Raw genomic sequence first — 18,861 nt, 5'->3', positions numbered from 1 at the left:
GAATACATAACATTTATATACCGTGTTTGCTAGGCTGTTTAGAAGAGTTTTTCGTGTTTGACTGACTGTAAATCAGTAATTGTCTACTATTTAGCTTTGACCCTATTATATTTTTTGTTTAGCAGGTTATTAGCTACAAAAAACACGAGAAAACCAGATTTTACTGACATTCAATTTTATGTAGGATTAGTATACGGAATAGTTATGAAAAATTTTTATTTATGTAAAATATTTATATGAAATCTAGATGAAATTGAATCCCGATAAAATTAGCCGGTTTTCTCATATGTTGTAGTTTATTATCTACAGAACAAAAATTGTAATAGGCTCAAAGCCAAATAATAGACAGTGACTGATTTACAATTAATCAAATAGTGAAAAACTCGGATTTTGCGAGCTGTTTAACTAGCTGTAACTCTAATAATTGTTTATTATTTTTAGAGTTAAGACTATTCCCAGGTAGCAAGCTGACGTCAAAATAACGTCATTTTGACGTTTAATGACGTCAGCTTGCTAACAGGGTTGCATCTGTTGTTCAGTAGATCATAAGCTACAACATATGAAAAAATCAGCTGACTTAACCGAAATTTATCATTTTACATAAGATCAGGATAGAGTACTTTAGATAACTTGTTATTATAATGTTATGCGTTTGTGTGTATTATAAAATGAAAACATGGGCGGGAAAGAAGCGAGCACTTTTTGCACTCCCTACCCTCCCCCGAAAAATTCTAAGCTAACTCAAACCCACTTTTAATTAAAATTAATTTTGTTATATTAAAAAATCGATGAATGATCTCTTACGAAAATAACAAATTTTTATTCTCCATATTAAAAAAATTTTTAATTTTGAAAGATTAATATTTTATTGATTATAGCGCATCGAGATTCTTGTTCTCGGTAAAAAATCTATCAAACATACCATCAAATTGGGAAATTCCAGAAATAATTTTCTCCTCGAAAATAAGCAACTCATCTGTAAACTGGTTTTTAAAGAAATTATCGAAAAATAAGAATCCAGAATTAATAACGCTTAAGTTGTACAACCGCTGCATATTTATGTGTCATTGCACATCTTGTGAAATTTAATTAATTTTATACCTTTCCCGTGCAATCGCATATGCCATGCATGGCCATTTCCTCGCCGTCTTTTGCTACCATCCCGTTGGCTTGTTTCGTCGGCTTTCCTCCGTCGAGTTTCCACTGCAACTTCGCCAACGAGTCGTACAATTTGGACAAATGCTTGCAAACAATTTCGGGATAATTTCCTGTCGCGATGAAGCGCATGTGCAAGTAAGAATGAGATAAATAATTCTATCGTTATGACGGGGAGAGAAAAGACTTTATACCATTGCTCAGTATGTCCAACAAATCTGCGGACGAGATAAAATAAAACCGTGGATAGGCCAGTCGTTTCGTCTCCAGATAATCGGACAACGCTTTCTCGCAAATACTCAGTTGTCTCTCCAAATCCTCTAAGCGGTCTAGGAGTTTCGGTCTATTCATCGACTTCACTATGTTCAAGTTGGTCAACATTTCCTTTAATAGATCCTTGATAGAAGATACAAGAATTATTATTTAATTGTTATTTTAATTATTAAAAACTATATAAATCATTGAAATAAACGAACTTTGCACTGTGGATTGTCGTGCAACTAAATTATTATATAATTTTTTATACACTTTCTTTACCGCAAAATATTACGAATATTAAAGGGATGTTGACTAGATCTATTTTTTCGACAAACATTATTTTCAACTCTTTATTGGCTGTACAGAATGAAAAATCCTTTACTAGAATTAAAGTATTCATAATAACAAATCTGGATTTCTATATACATATAAATATAAAAAAACAAGAAAGTTAAATAATTACAGTTTTTCTATCGGTCTTTTGCATTGAATCAACCTCACCTAAACAATAAGAAAACTAATCATTTAACTTTCTTGGTATCTTTTTATGAATACTTTAATTCTAGTAGGTAAAAGATCCTAAACGCCGTCCTCTTTTATAAAAAAAAAACATTTTTGCTCACCCTTTTCTTTTTATTAATTGAATAGAATAATAAATGTTTTTCCACGATTAAAATGCATATAAAAACGAAACGCGAACTTATCTACTTACTTTATGCTAAAAACAACAAAAAATTTTAATAAATTAATTAAAATTTTTTTGTTCTTTTATATTCAGAAGCTTTAGTTTCATTGTTTTACGAGAACCTCCTTTCGAAAATTTTTAAGGGGAGATTTTTTTGAGTTTAAAATCACCTTAAATTCCTTGTCTATCTACTCAAAGCGTTTCGATTCCTCTGGCAATTGGCTTCTTATATCTTCCGAACCGATAAAAATGCTCTCCAGATGCATCCATGTTTGTTGAACCTTGGACCAGGCGTTGATCGTGGCGTCTGCATTGCTGAGCTTCTTTTGCCAATCCATCACCTCATCGAGGAAGTAGGCGACATATTTGGAGTCCAACATATTTTGTAATTGCACCTGCGACAATCAGTCTTTCTCATTTCTCAAGGCTGAAGAGGTTGAAGAGAATAAAACCACGCTAGAAAATATGTACGTACTTGATTCTCCTCCAACATCTCAATCGTCTCTTCGCTTATTTTCAGGACGTTGAGTTTTGTACGTTCGTGCATCTCTTTAACGAATTCGAGAGTGTCCCACGTGTGGTGCAGCTCCTTGAGAACTTTCTCCATGGTCATCTCTTTAACAGCCTTGTCCACAATATTCTTAACTTCGTCCTCGTATTTATGAAGCTCTAATTTCAGCAGATCTTCCAAAGTGGTTTTATCGTCCATGGTGAATTTCACCTGCGACATCAATATTTATGTTTATTTAAACTTAAAGGTCTCTTAGATCACTGAATAACGAGTGTCAAAATTGTCAAATTCAAAAAATGGAGCATCAATATATTAAATATATTAAATAATATATATCTATTAAAAAGTGTTATGTTGCAATATATTACAAAATGTTTAGATTGCAATTTAAAAATATTCAATTCAATTCTTTATTCGTCCCCTAAGGGATTGAAGGCGCTTTTGAAGGAGCGTTCCCCAACCTTACAAACTCTTACAATCTTACTTATATCTACTCTTAACTCTACTCTTACATCTAATTTACAAATAACTTAATTCTACCTTAACCTACTTATCTACTACTTTAGAGAGAGAAAGAGCCGTCCCTACCTATCGCTTCGCTTCGGCTTCCGATTCCCCATACATTCTCCACCACCTTATTTATACCTCACTCATTCTCCTCCTCATACTTCCTTCTTCCTTTTCCCCTCCCTCCCTCCTTTCTTCCGTTCTCCCCTCTTCCCTCTTTTTCTCTATTTCTCTCATCCATCCTTCCCCTTCTCCTCCTTCCTGCAGTATTTCCTTCATTCTTTCCCACCAGTTTCCCTTCCCCCCTTCTCCCCCACATTCTCCTATCACATGCTCCCATGTTTCATTTTCTATCCCGCATAACCTACACCTTCTTTTCCCCTCTTCTTCCCAGTATCTCGCCCCTCTCATCTCATTGTTCATTCTGAACCTGACTATCCTTCTCCATCTACTTTCCCCCCATCCCTTTCTCAGGTATTCCGGTAAACCCTCCTCCTTCTATTCCCCATACCATTTATTATATCTCGACTCTCTTATCCTCTCCCATCTTTCCTCCTTCTGCCTTTCCCTGTCTTTCTGTTCCCACCCCTCATATACTTCCTCTCCCCTTCCCCTTTTTTCCTCCATCTCTTTCCCTTCTATTCCTCTTTCTTCCCAGAATTTCCCCCTCTCTTCCTCCCACATCGTTCTTTCCTTTCCTCCCCTTATCCTCTCTTTCATATCCTCAAAACATTTCCTCGCTAAACTTCCTCCCCTTCCTTCCTCCAACTTCCTCTCATACCCTACCGCCCTCCTTCCTGCCCTTATCCTAAATTTGTCTTTTCCTATCTCCTCTCTTACCATATACCCCGGCGTGCACCAGTCTACTCCTAACGTCCACCTAATCCATCGCTCCTGCATTGCCTCCACCTCTCTCCTCTCCTTCCATCCCCATATTTCCGCCCCATATTCCAACACCGTCCCCACCAACCTTTCCATTAGCCATACTCTTTTCATCCAGTCTCCTGCAAACCTTCTCTTTCCCATTCCCCACACCTGTCTTATCACCGCTCCTGCTTTCCTAACTCTGTTCTTTACCTGCGCCTCCTGCTTCCCGTTCCTCTGTAGCTTATACCCTAAATATGTGAATTCTTTCACTTCCTCTAACCTTTTTCCTTTCCATCTCCACTCCACTCTCTTCATTCTTCCTCCTCCCTTTTTAAACCTCATTACCTTTGTCTTATCCACATTCACCTCTAACCTTTTCTTGTCCATATAACTTTCCATTTTCCCCAACATATGTATCATCCCTTCTTCATCCTCCGCCAACAGTACCATATCATCTGCGTACGCCAGACAATGCACCTTTTCCCCTCCCAGTTTCACCCCCCCCCAACCTCCTTTTTTTAGCACTTCCTCTATATCCGCTATCAGCAAACTGAATAAGTGCGGACTCATTGGGCAACCTTGCCTCACCCCCCTTGCCGTCCAAAAATTTTCTCCCTCCTCCTTCCCCACTCTTACCTTACTCCTCGTTTCCCTGTACACCTCTTCTATCCTACTCCTTAATCCCTCCCTCACTCCCCTCCTCTTCATTGCCTCCATTAACACCTCCCTATCTACCGAATCAAACGCCGCCTTCAGGTCCATAAATGCCGCGACTACCTTTCCCCCCTTCTTGTTTACCCTCTTATTCACCAGATAGTTCAACACATAGATACTATCCATCACTCCCATTCCCTTCCTAAAACCTGTCTGACTCTCCGGTATCATATTCTTCCCCTCCATTTCTTCCTTTAACCTTTCAGTTAAAATCCCCACGTATATCTTGTATAGCGTTGGCATCAATGTTACTCATCTATAGTTTTCCACTTTATTCCCCGTTCCCTTTTTCAACAGTGGCACTATTATCCCTTCTTTCCACCTCTCCGGCCATCCTTCTCCTCTCCATACTCTGTTGCACATTTCCCATACCCACTCTTCTACCCTCTCCCCTCCATATTTCCATACCTCACTTGGTATCCCATCCTCCCCCGCTGCTTTTCCTTTCTTCAGTTTTCCCAGCATCCTCTTCACTTCCTCCCTGCTTATCTCCTGCTCCTCATCCCTCTCCCTTTTTTCTTTTCCTCCTCTTACCACTTTTACCTCTATCCCTCCCAATAAATCCATAAAGTATTCCTTCCATTCCTCCGCCTTTATCTCCTCATTCATCCCTTCTCTCTTTTTCCTTTCCCTGTTAATAATCTTCCATACCTCTCCTTCCGTTCTTGCCTCTATCGCCTCCTTGTACCATCTTAGCCTCTCCTCCTCCCTTTTTCCTTTACACATTAGCTTATATTCCGCCCTTACTTTTCTATATCCTTCTCCTCCTCCTCCTTTTTTCCTCCATTCCCTTAACTTTTTCCTCACTTCTTTCCTCTTCTCCTCACATTCCTCGTCCCACCACCCTTTCCTTTTCCCTTCTCCACTCTCTTTTTCTCCTTCTCTCAATTCTTCTTCTATTCTTCCTATTTTTTCCTCTAGCTCCTCTTCAATCCCCTCCTTCCACCCCTCTCCCCACTCTATTTCCTCTCTTATTCTTTCTCCTCCCCTCTTTGTCCATCTCCCTCTTTTTCTTATTCCTTTTCCCTCCCCCCTTTTTCCCTTTTCAGCTCCTCCTCTTCTTTCTAGCGTTACAATCAATGGGTGATGGTCCGATTCTATGTTATCTCCCACCTCCATTCTCTTTATCCTTTCCTTTACTCTATCCTCTCCCACCACGTAATCTATTACCGATTCCCCTCTTCCTCCTGTATATGTGTACTCCCCCTTCCTATCCCCTCTTATCCCTCCGTTAAAAATTCCCCATCCCACCTCTTCCAACTCTTTTATCAACTTCTTCCCTTCCTCATTAACTTTCTTGTCCTTTGATCTTCTTTCTTCTTCCTCCTCCCCTCCTATCACCCCCCCCCTTTCTACCTGTCCTTGCGTTGAAATCTCCCAAAATCGTCCATTTATTTTCTTCTTTCTCTTCCATCCATTCCTTCATTTCCTCCAATTTCCTTTCCATGTCCCCGTTGATGCATACGCCTATTACCCTCCACTTCTCTCTTCCTACTTCTAAATCCGCCATCATTATTCCCTCCGCCTTTTCTCCCATTCCTGATACTTTTATCTTCCCCCTCTCCTCCCTTACCCCCATGATCATTCCCCCCATCGGTCTTCCTTTCTTCTTTCTCTTCTTTGCTGCTTGCTTCTCCCATCTATATCCTTTCGGTAACCTCTTTTTAATCGCCTCCCACCCCCTTTCCTCTATCCATGTTTCCATCATCACCACCACCTCCCAATCTTCTATTTCCTTCCAGAACTTTTCTTCCTTATTCTTCAGCCCTGCCACATTCCAAAAACCTATCTTCCATTCTTCTCTTACTTCCCCTCCTTTTTCCTTTCTCTCCTGTTCCTTTCTCCTTCCTTCCTCCGTCCCCCTTTCTCCTTCCTCCTTTCTCTTCTTACTATTGTTCTCCCCTCCTCCTTTCCTCCTTTCTTCTCTTCTCCCTTCTTCTATCCCTTTTTTTCCTCCATTCCTGTCTTCATACCCCCTTCTTCCCCCCTCATTTTTTCTATACCTTCTCTAATTTCTCCTTTCCAATTTTTTAGCACACCTTCCTCCTCTTCCCATCTCCACCATACATCATTGATTTTTATCCTTCCATAGCTCGTCCATACATTGTTTCCTTTCCTCCTTTCTATCTCCGCGATCTCCATTAGTCTCCATTTTATCTTTCTCTCTTCCCATGTTAAATCATCTTCTATTCTCACCCTCTTTCCTCTTAATATCTTCTTCCTCTCCATTACCTGTCTTTTCTGTTCTCCACTTCCTAGTTTTACTACCACCATTTCACCTTCCTTTCCCTCCTTTCCTTTCAACATCCTTATCCATTCTATCTCTGCTTTCGCTCCTATCTCTTTCATTAATTTCTCTACTCTTTCCTTTACACCTTCCTTCCCTTTCTCCATTCTTTTTATTACTATGTTGTTTCTTCTCTCTTCTCTTTCCTTCCATTCTAATTTCTTTCCTATGTCCTTCACTTTTCCTATTATTGTCTCGTTTATCCCCTTACTCCCTCCTTTGCCCCCCTCTCTTTCTCTTACCTCCTTTCTTCCTCTTTCCTCTACTCTTGCTTTCAAATCTATCACTCTCTTCTCCAGGCTCTCTATCTCTTTTCTCAATTCTCTTCTTTCTTCTCTCCATTCCCCCTCCTTTTTCCAAATTTCTATCTTCAATTTTCTCATTTCCTCGCCTAACTTCTCTGTTATCTTCTCCCCTATCTCTTCCATCATTCTCCTTAACTCCTCCTTTTCTATCCCCCCTACCTCTCTATTCAGCCTTTCTGTCTTCTTGCTCCTTCTTAGGCTTCTTTCCTTTTCTTCCTTATCCTCCTCTCCCCCTTCTTCTCTTTTCCTTTTCAAAAAATCCTCTATACATCCCATACTGCTCCTCCTCTCCTTCCCTAACTCCTCTACTCTTCTCGGCCTCCCTGCCTTCTTTTTTATTTCTTCCTCATCTCCCCTTTTTCCCCCTTCCTCTAACATCCTATCTCTATTGATCTCTATCCTCCTATCTCTAATATTCTCTTCATTAATCATTTCCCTCTTATCGCTTTCTTTCTTCGATTCACCTACTCTATGCTCCAACTCGCTCCAACTCGCTAGTGAATTCCCTAGTGAATTCCCTATCTTTTTACTTTACTGCACCTACTCCCTACACCTACTCTCCTCTACTCTCTTTCTTCCACGTGTCTACGTGTCCACGTGTCTCACCTTTTCCTACTTTCTCCTTTCTAACTCCTCACCCCTTTCTCCTCTCCTATCCTTTCAATCTCTCCTCCTCTTTTTTCTACACCCTCTCACCTCTTATCTCCTATTCACCTCACCCCTTTTCTCACTCTTTCCTCACAAATACCTGCCACGCTTTCACACACCTGTCACTCACTCTCTTACCGGAACCGGAAGCCCAATTTAAAAATATTTTTAAAATTGATATTCGCCATATTGAGTTCACTATTTTGAATTTGACAATTTTGACATTGGAATCTTATTCTAAAAAAAACCCTTAAAGGTTTAAATAAACATAATTGAAAGTTATATTTTTCGATAAATTGTCAATGACGAGTCACAGCTAACTTCTTCAATGCACTCCACATTTAATCATGGATATCTTATTAACCATAACTGACATCAAAAATTTCTTTTGAAGGTTGAAAGTTCTAACAACATTCTTTATTTTGATTGCAATAATTCTCCAGCACGTCACATATTGTAGTTATAACAAAGTTCATAGTAAATAGCCTTTTTGCACTTTAATTGAAGATCTCTCAAAATTGTGAAACAATGGAATAATTTGGAAACCAGATTCGTGTCCAGCACAAAAAATGAAAAACGGCTAGTTCAAGTTAATTTTTTTTATCGAACTGTTATTTACGCACCCGTGTTTCAGCCATGAGCTCTTGCCAATGTCTGTCTCTGATGGCGGGATTTTGCAATTCCGAAACTGCCCTTAACGATGATATCATGTTTCTCACCTGTGCTTCTATGCGCGCGTACAAGTCCCAAGCTCGTAACTCTTTATCTAATTCTAAAAATTAACACAAAAAATTAATTACTCTCATTTTTTAAATATATTATGTACAATTTATATATGATGCGAATGTGATTAAAATCAGAATTTTTTGAATTTTACAAATACTTGATATAAGGAAGTTGGAGAAACATCGATATAAACAGTGCAAAAAAAAAACTTACGTCTCAATTCTCGAATAAATCTTTTACATTCTTGATCCATTCCATCGACATCGATTTTTTTCCAGAATGTCGTCTTCCATTCGTCCAGATTCGACGTAATGATATTGACATAATCCCAAAGATTTTTTAGAAGTCTTAATTCTCTTCTAGCCAGCTTGATTTGCTTAAATTCTGTTACCTATAGAAATGGGATCAAGTTTAATATGCACTTAAAGATCCGAGTCGAATAATCAAGTTTTATTTTCTGGATTTCATTTTTTTGGTTTTAAATAATATTGTATAAGAAATAATATTTTATATATTATATTTGTGAAATAATGGAATCTAGGACAATTATAAACGAATTTTAGATTTGAGTACAAAATTCGAAATTATCTTATAAATATTTTCTATTGTAAAGAATCGAACTCTTGTTTTTCGAGCTTTTTATTTACAAAAGTTCGAACCTATTTCATTCAGGTTCGAATTTTTATTAATATATTTGTCTCATAAATTTGTCAATAACAAAGAGAATGAAATCTTAATTGATATTTATTGAATATAAAATGATATAAAAATAATATATACACATACAATAATTACAGTATTATTCGAGTAAAAATTTACTATGAAAGTATATATATATATATATTTTTAATAACCATAAAGGTTTCCATTCAAATAAATTCAAAACTACTTGTAAGATATTTAATTTCATCGTTATATACAACATAAAATTTCTCATAAAAATGTACTTGAAAGTAACTAGTTTTGTTTTTTTAAGATACTAGAGAATTCTAGTTTAAGTATACTTGAAAGTATTTTTTTTTTTAAAGTAATTATAAGGAATTCGAAATTATACAAACAAATTCGAAGCTATTTGTTAAATACTTAATTCCATCGCTAATTACCTGTTGCTCAAATATATTCGCTTGATCGTGCAATGCCTTTAATTCCTCTTCAAATGCCAGGATCTCTTCGTTTATTTTGTCTAGTTTCTCATACACGTTTGTACAATCGAACCTAAGCAGTGATTTAAAAATATTATGTTATAAATTTAGTTACAAAAATAGGAAAGAAAACTATCTTATCTAGAAATGTGAAGAAAAACTAATTTTTTTCATAAAAATAGTTTTCTTACGAAAAAAATTATAATATGGTTGTAAATATAGTATTTTAAATATGATTTTTTTTAGATATTTAATATCTTTATATTTTTTGATTACTAAAATTGATTTTTCATTATTTTTAACTTTTTAGATAATACAAGTAGATTAATAGATGATAATTCGAGTCTTTTCAATTATAAATGCATAATACAAAATTTTTGTTAAAACTATTCGAATTATGTCAAATTTTATGTAATTTGCAAAAATCTCTATAATAATTCATTAAAATTATTTTCGAGAAAGAATAAATTAAAAAAATAAGAATAATAGGTTCTTTTACTATATGTTAATAAAAGTATAAAAAAAAATATTATATTAAAAAAAAATTCTTTTCTTAAAAAACATCTCTAATCTTACCCAAATACGACGTTTTCGCGGAATTGCGTCAGATACTGCTGTTGCCTGAAATCGTAATAATTAAGATGCTTCTTCAGCAGCTCAATTTGTCGCGCCATCAAAGGACTCACGAGCTGCTTCACCTGCGCCGCCCATTTCTTAACCGTCGCCCATTGTTCCGGCAATTCCGTTAGCCAGGTATACGTTTCCTCACCGAATTTTACTTGGTACTGTTTGAGAAGGTCTATGGTCGCCTACAATTGAATAAACATGATTATTACAAGAGAAAAGTAGCTTTTGAAAAGTTGTAATTTTTATTTTCGTTCTAGTGTTGAATTTTTCGTTCTACATAAATTTGAAGAAATAATCATGAAATAAGATACAATTTACTTATTTTATTTTTTTGATTTATTATTTATTTTCTTTTATCATTTATTTTCTTTTATTTATTTTTTCTATAATATTAGAAATCAAACGAAATTACATAATATCATTATTTACTCTACCTTTATAGGTTCCCACATGTCATCAATTTGGTATTGCCGATCTCGGACTTCCTTTAAGTAATATATAGTGTTTAGCAAATCTTCGTAATCATCCGGTGCGATCGGCTGCATGAATTTCTTTAAAGCATTTGTCAAGAATTCACTAAGGTTTCTGAGCCTGCAATGTATGAATTATTCGAATATCAATTGGATTTTTTTTCTAAATATCTGAAAAGAATGATATGTATATATTCAGGAAGTCCATTTTAATCGACCACCTCCAAAAACATTTTTATTTTTGATTGTACAACAAAAGTTATTTGATTTGAAGGAGGACAGAAGATGACTACTGACTTTTTTCTTAAGAGAGTTTCCTCTAAAGATTTTTCAAAGTCATTTAAAGGTTATTTATTTATTTTTTTTTAATAGAACTACTATAATTTTTTTTATACAAATCAATATTTTTAATCATTTTTGTATAAAACACAAATTACTTTTTGGTATAAAAAGTTATAAGGATAAGATTTATTGTTTATTAGTGTAAAGAAAACACATATAGTTATTTGTAAGAAAAAGTATGTAGCTACTAGTTGAAAATTACTTATTTTTTTTATAGTTATGAGTTTTTTTACACCAGCTTCCTTTTATTATTTTATGCATGAAAGTATTGTGGTAATCGTTAAAATATGAATATTTTATGAAATATTTCATAATTTATGTATCATTAATGTCAAATTTAGATATAAAATATCTCGTAAACTATTTATTTTTTGACCATCTTACCCTCATAACTTTTTATGCCAAAAATTATGAGGAATCAATTTATATAAATAAATTATAGTAGTTCCACTAAAAAACATAAATGATCTTGAAAAGCGTCCTTCAGAAAAAAATCAGTAGCATCATCTTCTGTCCTCCATCAAATCAAACAACCTTTGTTTGAAAACTTTTATTTTGTACAATAAAAAATAAAAAATAAAACAATTTTTGGAGATGGTTAAAATTGGACACTCTGTATATATAAATCACACGTACTCGTTGTTTACGTAATCGATGAGATGCGTCTTAAATAAATTGGTCCATTTACAAATCGTGTTGAGCAGAGCTTGCTTGAAGGATCTCACATCTAGACGTAACCAACGTAAGAAAATCTTCTCGTTTTCGAGTTCGTCGCATTTTTTGTAAAGCTGCATAAAATAGTCGATCTCTCTTTTGAAATCATCCAATCCTGGCTTTCTCTCTCTCGGATTCTCCGGAAAATTTTCTAGACCCTGCGCCATTAAGTTTTTTTCCTCATCTGTTAACGCTCGGCCAAAACGTAAGAACAGATTCAAGTACTGCTGCTTGTCGTCCAGCCATAGCCAAGAAAATGGCTCATAGATCTAGTAGTTTGAAGATTAATTGCATTTTGAATTAACCAATTAATTTCATATTTAAATGATTTTTTAAAATACAATAAATACTATTATTCGAAAGTTTGCTCGACAGACTTGCTTTTTTATATTAATTGGAAATAATAGAGATTTAGAAAGTTGAGATAATATACATATATACATATATGTATTCCTTTGGGGGAAAATGACGAATAAAATATGTCTACGATCTAAATTTGAGATTGAAAATAAAAGATAAATATAAAATTGCTTGGAGATCTTACGGTAATATATTCCTGTGCTTGCACCAAACCCAGTTTGATCCTGTTACATGTCTCCTCGAGCATGAAAATGATATTTTCTTCTTCCGTTAAATCGATCTTGAAATATTATAGCGCGATTAGTAACAGAAGAATTGTATTATAATATCATGTACACGATAGGCTGAAAAAGTATACTTAAAAAGTCATTTAATGACTATTTTCTTCACGTAAAGGACCAAAAAATATTATTTTACGTTTCAGATAATATAGAGATGTACGCTGAATGTTATGCGCCTGTTACCGAGCACCCTATATACAACGACGTACTCCATAATGCTCTCGTTCAGTTGCGACATCAGGATCCACACGCGGTATCAGAATTCCCATTCTCATAATGTCGAGCAGCAGGCCCTCGTAAAATGCGTAGAAGCCTTCGGGATCGTCCGGATCTACCGCAGGACGAAAGACAATTTGGGGCGCCTCAAGTGACAACTGGATCTCGAAAAGAGGCGACACGTTGCTTTCTGGATCGGTTTCATCCAGCAGGTAACATATACTGCAAATATGCATATTGTGTGAATGTGATAATTTTTATTTCTTAATAAAATATTATCGAGAAATGATATTTCTAAAATATAAAAATGAACACAGTAGAACAAAAAAGACCTTTTCTTCTTTCTCTCCTAAATTCTAATGTCAGAATTTGCATGTCAGGAGTTTGAGTAAAAAATGGAGTTTTTGGCTACTTTTAATTTTTTTATGACACGAAGAAAACTGGTTTTTATTTAAACTCAACGGTACGGCATCTGAAAGTATAATTCAAGAGCTTTCAAATTTTGATTCATGATTGTACAACTTTTTTTTATCACATCATGACTGTTTGAATTTTAGACATTTTATATAATTTACAAAATAGGTAAATACATATTTATAGGTAGCAACAAATAAAAAAAGTAACTATAATATGAATTTACTTGCAAAGAATAAATCAAAAAAGGAAAAAGACAGTTTGATCCTGGTACAAAAAATTTAATGAGACATCTTGTTGATCCAAAAAAAGTTATTTTATTACCTCTGCGTGTTAAGTTAGGTTCAATTTTGTGAAAAGATTGGATTAAATTAAATATATAAACAAATTTTGAAATTCGTTTGAAATTCTTGAATTATAAATGCCATTAAGTTCATTTTAAAAAATCAGTTTTTTTTTACCGCAAGAAATATTAAAATTTAATTTTTTGGCTCACAATTTAAATCCTAACGTGCTAGAAAAATTTAGACAACTGTATCATGTTCAGCACAAAAAATTTTCGGGAAACGTAGAAAACACAGAAAATTTTGTGTCCTACTTTGGAGAGAATTTTGTCTCCTACTGTGTAATCGATTAATTTTAAGATGACGCGTTAACTTTACAGAGAGAAAAAAACACTTAAAGGTTCGATACCTGGTAGAAGCGGCTTGGATCAGAGCTTTCGATATTAGATCGTCGATATAAACGAGATATGGCTTCCATTTGATCATACACTGAGCGATTTCCTCGTCCGTTTGAAATATTTCTGTTGTCAGTTCGGCTTTTTCATTTTCCACATCAGCTCCCGCCCTTTTCCTCTCCTCAATTCTATAACGATAAATGAAAAATGTTTCTCATAACAGGTGCAAACAATTTTTGTTTTATTGCTACTTTTATATACGGATATCACGAAAATAAAAGAGAAGAACGTTATTTCCAAAATCCCTCAATTTGATAGATGTGTATTGGATAGACTTTTTATCGAGAAAAAGAATGTTGCAAATTAGAGTGCGCTTTGATCAATAATTTTTGGAGATATAGATTGTTTCAAATTTGAATTATCTTTTAAATATACTTCTCACAACAATTAGAGAATCACTTAAATTTCAGTCAGCTGTAACTTCGTTGAAAATGAACCAAATTTAAATTTAAAAAAAGGTTTTTAAAGTTTGAAATCTCTACTTTCGAAAGATCACTACTTTTTTGAAGTTCCTGTAAGTTTGGTCATTCTTACACGTAGAAAACTACGAACTGAACAAAATTAGAAAATTTCTTCTCACTTTGCGGACCTGCTCCGTGTGTAAAAAAAATCTACGACATTTGTCAACTCTCCGGTGTGAAAGCTTGAAGTTTTCTTAACAAAATTGTTTTTTAAAAATGTTTCTACGATTTTTTATTACTGAGTTACCGATTAAATGAAAAATGAGCAAGATAACTGTAATTGTTCATAACTCTGTTAAAAATAATTGTATCGCAATTTAAAAAAAAGATTATTAAGGCTATAAAACTTTGTTCTATCGAACGCAATAATTGTTAAAATTTTTACGAAAACATATAGACTGGTTACAAATGAATGAAAATAACGTAAAAATTATCAACTTTTTCTTTTTTCATTTTGACCTAAAAACCAATTGTATAGAACAACAACAAAAATTTGTTCTTCACGTTTTTTTCTACTTTTCAGTACCCTGAATTTGACAAAAAATCGGCGAATAGCTACAAGATTTTTTTCATGATGGCCACTATGTTTTTATGCTGCAAGAAGTTGTAAAATTGCTTAATTTCAGTAAAAAAAAAAAAAGAAGGAAAATGAAGTTAATTAATTAAAAATTGATTTCTAATGACATTGTCAATGTCTACAGTTGTTACTAAGTGTAAGTGTATAATTGACAGAGTCAAAACAATTAAGGGAGCGCTCTAAAATTTGCAAAATTTGATAATGTTTAAAAATTATCTCCTCTTAAAAAGGTCATAGAACAATGTTTCTAGGCTGATTTTAACGGGCAAATCATTTCCCATTTCAAAATCCATTTCAATGGTAGCATTCCTGCCTGCTTTCTCGTGTACGGCTACAAAGTTATGAAATTTCCAGAATGTTTTGACGATTTTAGGTCTCACACGAAAAACATTTCGACGAGACAAATAATGAAACCTAACTTTCTTTAAAGGATTGGCATTGAGATTTCAAAATTTTTGTTAGAGGTTATTTTCATTGCGATTTTTCATCAAATTTGATACATAAAATGTTTAAATAAAAATTTTAATGTAACAAATATAATTTTAATTTACGTAGAAATAGGTTTGGGTTAAGTTAAAATTTTTTCGGGGTGAGTTTGCAGCTTTCACTTTATAATACACACACACACGCTATATATATATATATATATATATATATATATATATATATATATATATAGCACTAAATTAGTCCAGAAAATATTCTTTCTTAAATGTACATATGGTATCATCAATTGTTGTGGCGAAAGAGAGAGTTGTGCTGCTATTGTAACTTGTAAAAATCGGTATGTCAAAAATTATGGATCCGAGCACATTGTGGTTTGCGGCATTCTTCTTCTGATAAAAAAATCCTATGAAAATGATCCATCAAATTGAAGAGTCTAACCGGAAATAAACCGACATTCTTATTAGGCAAAATTTGTTTCAATTTTGAGAAAGAAAATTGCTATTTATACTTCAGTTTGCTCGGTAGAATTCGCGCGTCCTCTTCAGTGTCCTCTGTTCTATCATCGAAATCGTCTAATTCCATAACTTTTTGCCCGACATCTATTCGCGCATCTGTGTATTCAAATGTATCATAGTTTCATTTCAATCAAATCTTGAAATTTTAAGGTTTCCGAATAAGATAGATAAAACAACTAATATAAAAAATGGTAGCATTCGTGATGTGAAATATAATTAATTTAGAGCCACAATCTCCACTTGATTCCTCTCGACCAATAAAGCCAAACGCAATGTTATTGCGACAATTATGAAGGAAAGAACATTTTGGAAAGGAATTTGAATCCTATGGTTGGGATCTCAAAAATTCCCCTTGTTCCTTCTCTTAACATCCCCTGTAAAGAAATAGGCGAGAAAAATATTGGTCCGAAAGTTGGCTGAATCGGTCCCGATTCAGCCAACTTTCGGACCAATATTTTTCTCGCCTATTTCTTTACAGGGGATGTTAAGAGAAGGAACAAGGGGAATTTTTGAGATCCCAACCATAGGATTCAAATTCCTTTCCAAAATGTTCTTTCCTTCATAATTGTCGCAATAACATTGCGTTTGGCTTTATTGGTCGAGAGGAATCAAGTGGAGATTGTGGCTTTAAAAATTAAAAGAGCTGACTAAATAAGTATTCACATTATAATTAATTTAGATATAATAATAAATTTCTTTATTAATAAATTAAATATAATTAATTAAAAACTCGAAGAAAATATTCTACAAACTTTCGTTCTGCAACAATCTAACTTTACGAGACAAGAAGTAGTGTGTTGTGCTTAGATGATTTTAAAATTAGCCAGATGAAGATAAGATAAAAATATGTAAATTTATCTTAGATAAGATAAAAATGATTTTATTTTAAATATATTTAGATAAAAGATAAAATTATATGGCGATTCATCTAGATAATTTTCTAGATAATAATTTTTAAGATTGCTTATGTAAACACAGTTATAAAAAAATGTAAATTATAAAAGGAATATAAAAATATATGTATTTATATTTTTATTTTTAAATTTTTATCGTTTACTGCTTAAGTTCTACTATTTAAATATTTTTATGAGCTATGACTCTAAAACCAAAATTATCTGAAAATTATTCTGAATAATTTAGTATAAAGATAATACTTTTTTTTTATCGAAGATGCAGATATAGATAATACATATTTTTATTATCTATATAAAGAGAAGATGACGCCAAAGTTACATCTAGATGATCATCTATATAATTTTATTTAGATAACAGCAAACACTGACAAGAAGTGAATATGAGTTACTACCGTTCCACTCGAACTCGTCTTTCTCGTACCAAGCATCGGGCAACAACTCGAAGAAGAGTTTGTAATTTTCGTCCAAGACTCGATTCAGTTCTCTGACGGCACGCTCGATCTGACCGTATCGCTTTTGGAAATGCTCATCACGTTCGGCCACGGCGAGCAAATTCTCGCTTTTAAAATCCTTACGTTCCAATATCGGTGACAGTGCCCACGAGTAAATCATTCGTAGCAACGCATTGACGTTTTTTTGCGCGCAAAAGATCCGCGAGTGTAACTTTCGTATCGGAAGCATCAGGTTACTGATGTACTCCGGCACTTCTGTATTTTTACAATATAATGTTATACCTATATGATATATGCATATACAGAGTGTTCCTAAATAAGCGCGAAAAATTTTAGGAAATCATTCTATGTCGAAAATTAAGGGAAATTTTTCATGTAAACATGTATTTCTAAATCCCTTCCTGAAGAGTTACATTCCTACAATGGAGAAGGTAAAAATTAGATTTTTAATTTTTTTTCTCAAATTTTGAACAAGTTAAAAAATAAAATTAATATTTCTATTGGTAAAAAAATGTTTATTAATATTTTTTTAATCTTTCCGTATAAAGGGATGAAATTAACAACCCCTATTCAATTTTTTATTAAAACTTTTTAAGAGACCAGAATGTAATCATTTAAAAATATGCGTTAGAAAACTTGATTTGTTTAGAAACTTTTTTTTTCGTAAACTTAATAATTTAAAAAAATAAAAATCTAATTTGAAGTTCTTCTTTGAAAAAATGTAACTCCTTAAGGAAGGAGTATATATTTAAAAAATCATTTCCTATACTTTTTCATTATTAAAAACACTGTATAAATATACATATACATATATGTATATGTATGACATACAGGCTATTCCAAAATTAGACTGTCAAAGTTCAGGTAGTTATAAAGAACATTAAAACAAGTCAATTTTATTAATAAATGCATGTCCGCAAATAAACCGTTTTGACAAAATAGTTTATGAAGTAAAGTATATTTTTTTTTCCATCATATTTAGCTTTCCCATAAATCAATTGCTTATCTGTCAATTGTTCATGAAAAAACTTGTCCATTTCGAAGATGAATTTCGTCTAAATAATAATGAATATTGATATATCCTTTTGTTTTGATATTCTTTACAACCACTCAAAGTTGATCGGTCTAATTTTAAGATATCCTGTATATGTATAACTATTTATCAACTATATTATATAAGTTGATATATGGTATAGTTAATAACTAGTAACATGTGTATGTAACCAGAATTTTCACCTGGAGAATTCCAGTTATAAGTTTCCTGACCGATATGAATCAATTCGTCTACCTTCTTGATTTCGTGTTTCACCAACTCAAATTCCACAGGCAAACTGTAAGTCCTTATCCGGTTGTACCTGCCTCACATTTGAATGAGTCGAAATTATTTGAGTCATCTTGCAGGGTGTATACTCAAATCTTAGAAATAAATTCCCTGAGGATTCCATAATTTTCCAGGTACTTTTGTTTAAAATTAAAGTAATTTAAGTAATATTTAGAATACAATTTTGAAATAAGTTTATTTGTTAT

At 33.5% G+C, this 18,861-nt stretch overlaps 1 protein-coding gene and 1 long non-coding RNA gene across 2 annotated transcripts in view; one reads left to right on the top strand and one right to left on the bottom strand.

Moving 5' to 3' along the window:
- Positions 1-18,861, bottom strand: part of LOC114933726 (dynein beta chain, ciliary) — a 57,475-nt gene that overhangs the window by 30,298 nt on the left and 8,316 nt on the right. Inside the window, 16 exon segments of the mRNA XM_085488769.1 lie at positions 1,102-1,268; positions 1,350-1,551; positions 2,269-2,493; positions 2,574-2,819; positions 8,561-8,709; positions 8,877-9,054; positions 9,767-9,878; positions 10,382-10,614; positions 10,867-11,023; positions 11,881-12,227; positions 12,503-12,598; positions 12,809-13,037; positions 13,923-14,096; positions 15,962-16,064; positions 17,275-17,589; positions 18,571-18,689. Of these exon segments, the coding sequence (XP_085344895.1) occupies positions 1,102-1,268; positions 1,350-1,551; positions 2,269-2,493; positions 2,574-2,819; positions 8,561-8,709; positions 8,877-9,054; positions 9,767-9,878; positions 10,382-10,614; positions 10,867-11,023; positions 11,881-12,227; positions 12,503-12,598; positions 12,809-13,037; positions 13,923-14,096; positions 15,962-16,064; positions 17,275-17,589; positions 18,571-18,689 (3,052 nt within the window).
- LOC146724854 (uncharacterized) overlaps positions 1-18,861 on the top strand; it is a 60,768-nt gene that overhangs the window by 36,177 nt on the left and 5,730 nt on the right. The window contains exon 2 of the long non-coding RNA XR_014926143.1: positions 12,743-13,027. This is a non-coding gene — a long non-coding RNA (uncharacterized LOC146724854). The remainder of the gene's footprint in view (positions 1-12,742; positions 13,028-18,861) is intronic.

The sequence above is a fragment of the Nylanderia fulva genome, unplaced genomic scaffold, assembly GCF_048542155.1.
Source record: "Nylanderia fulva isolate GAGA-0341 unplaced genomic scaffold, ASM4854215v1 Scaffold113, whole genome shotgun sequence".
In the NCBI taxonomy this organism is placed as follows: Eukaryota; Metazoa; Arthropoda; class Insecta; order Hymenoptera; family Formicidae; genus Nylanderia; species Nylanderia fulva.
Note: the sequence above shows the minus strand (reverse complement) of the source record. Positions and strands in the feature narration are given on the sequence as shown.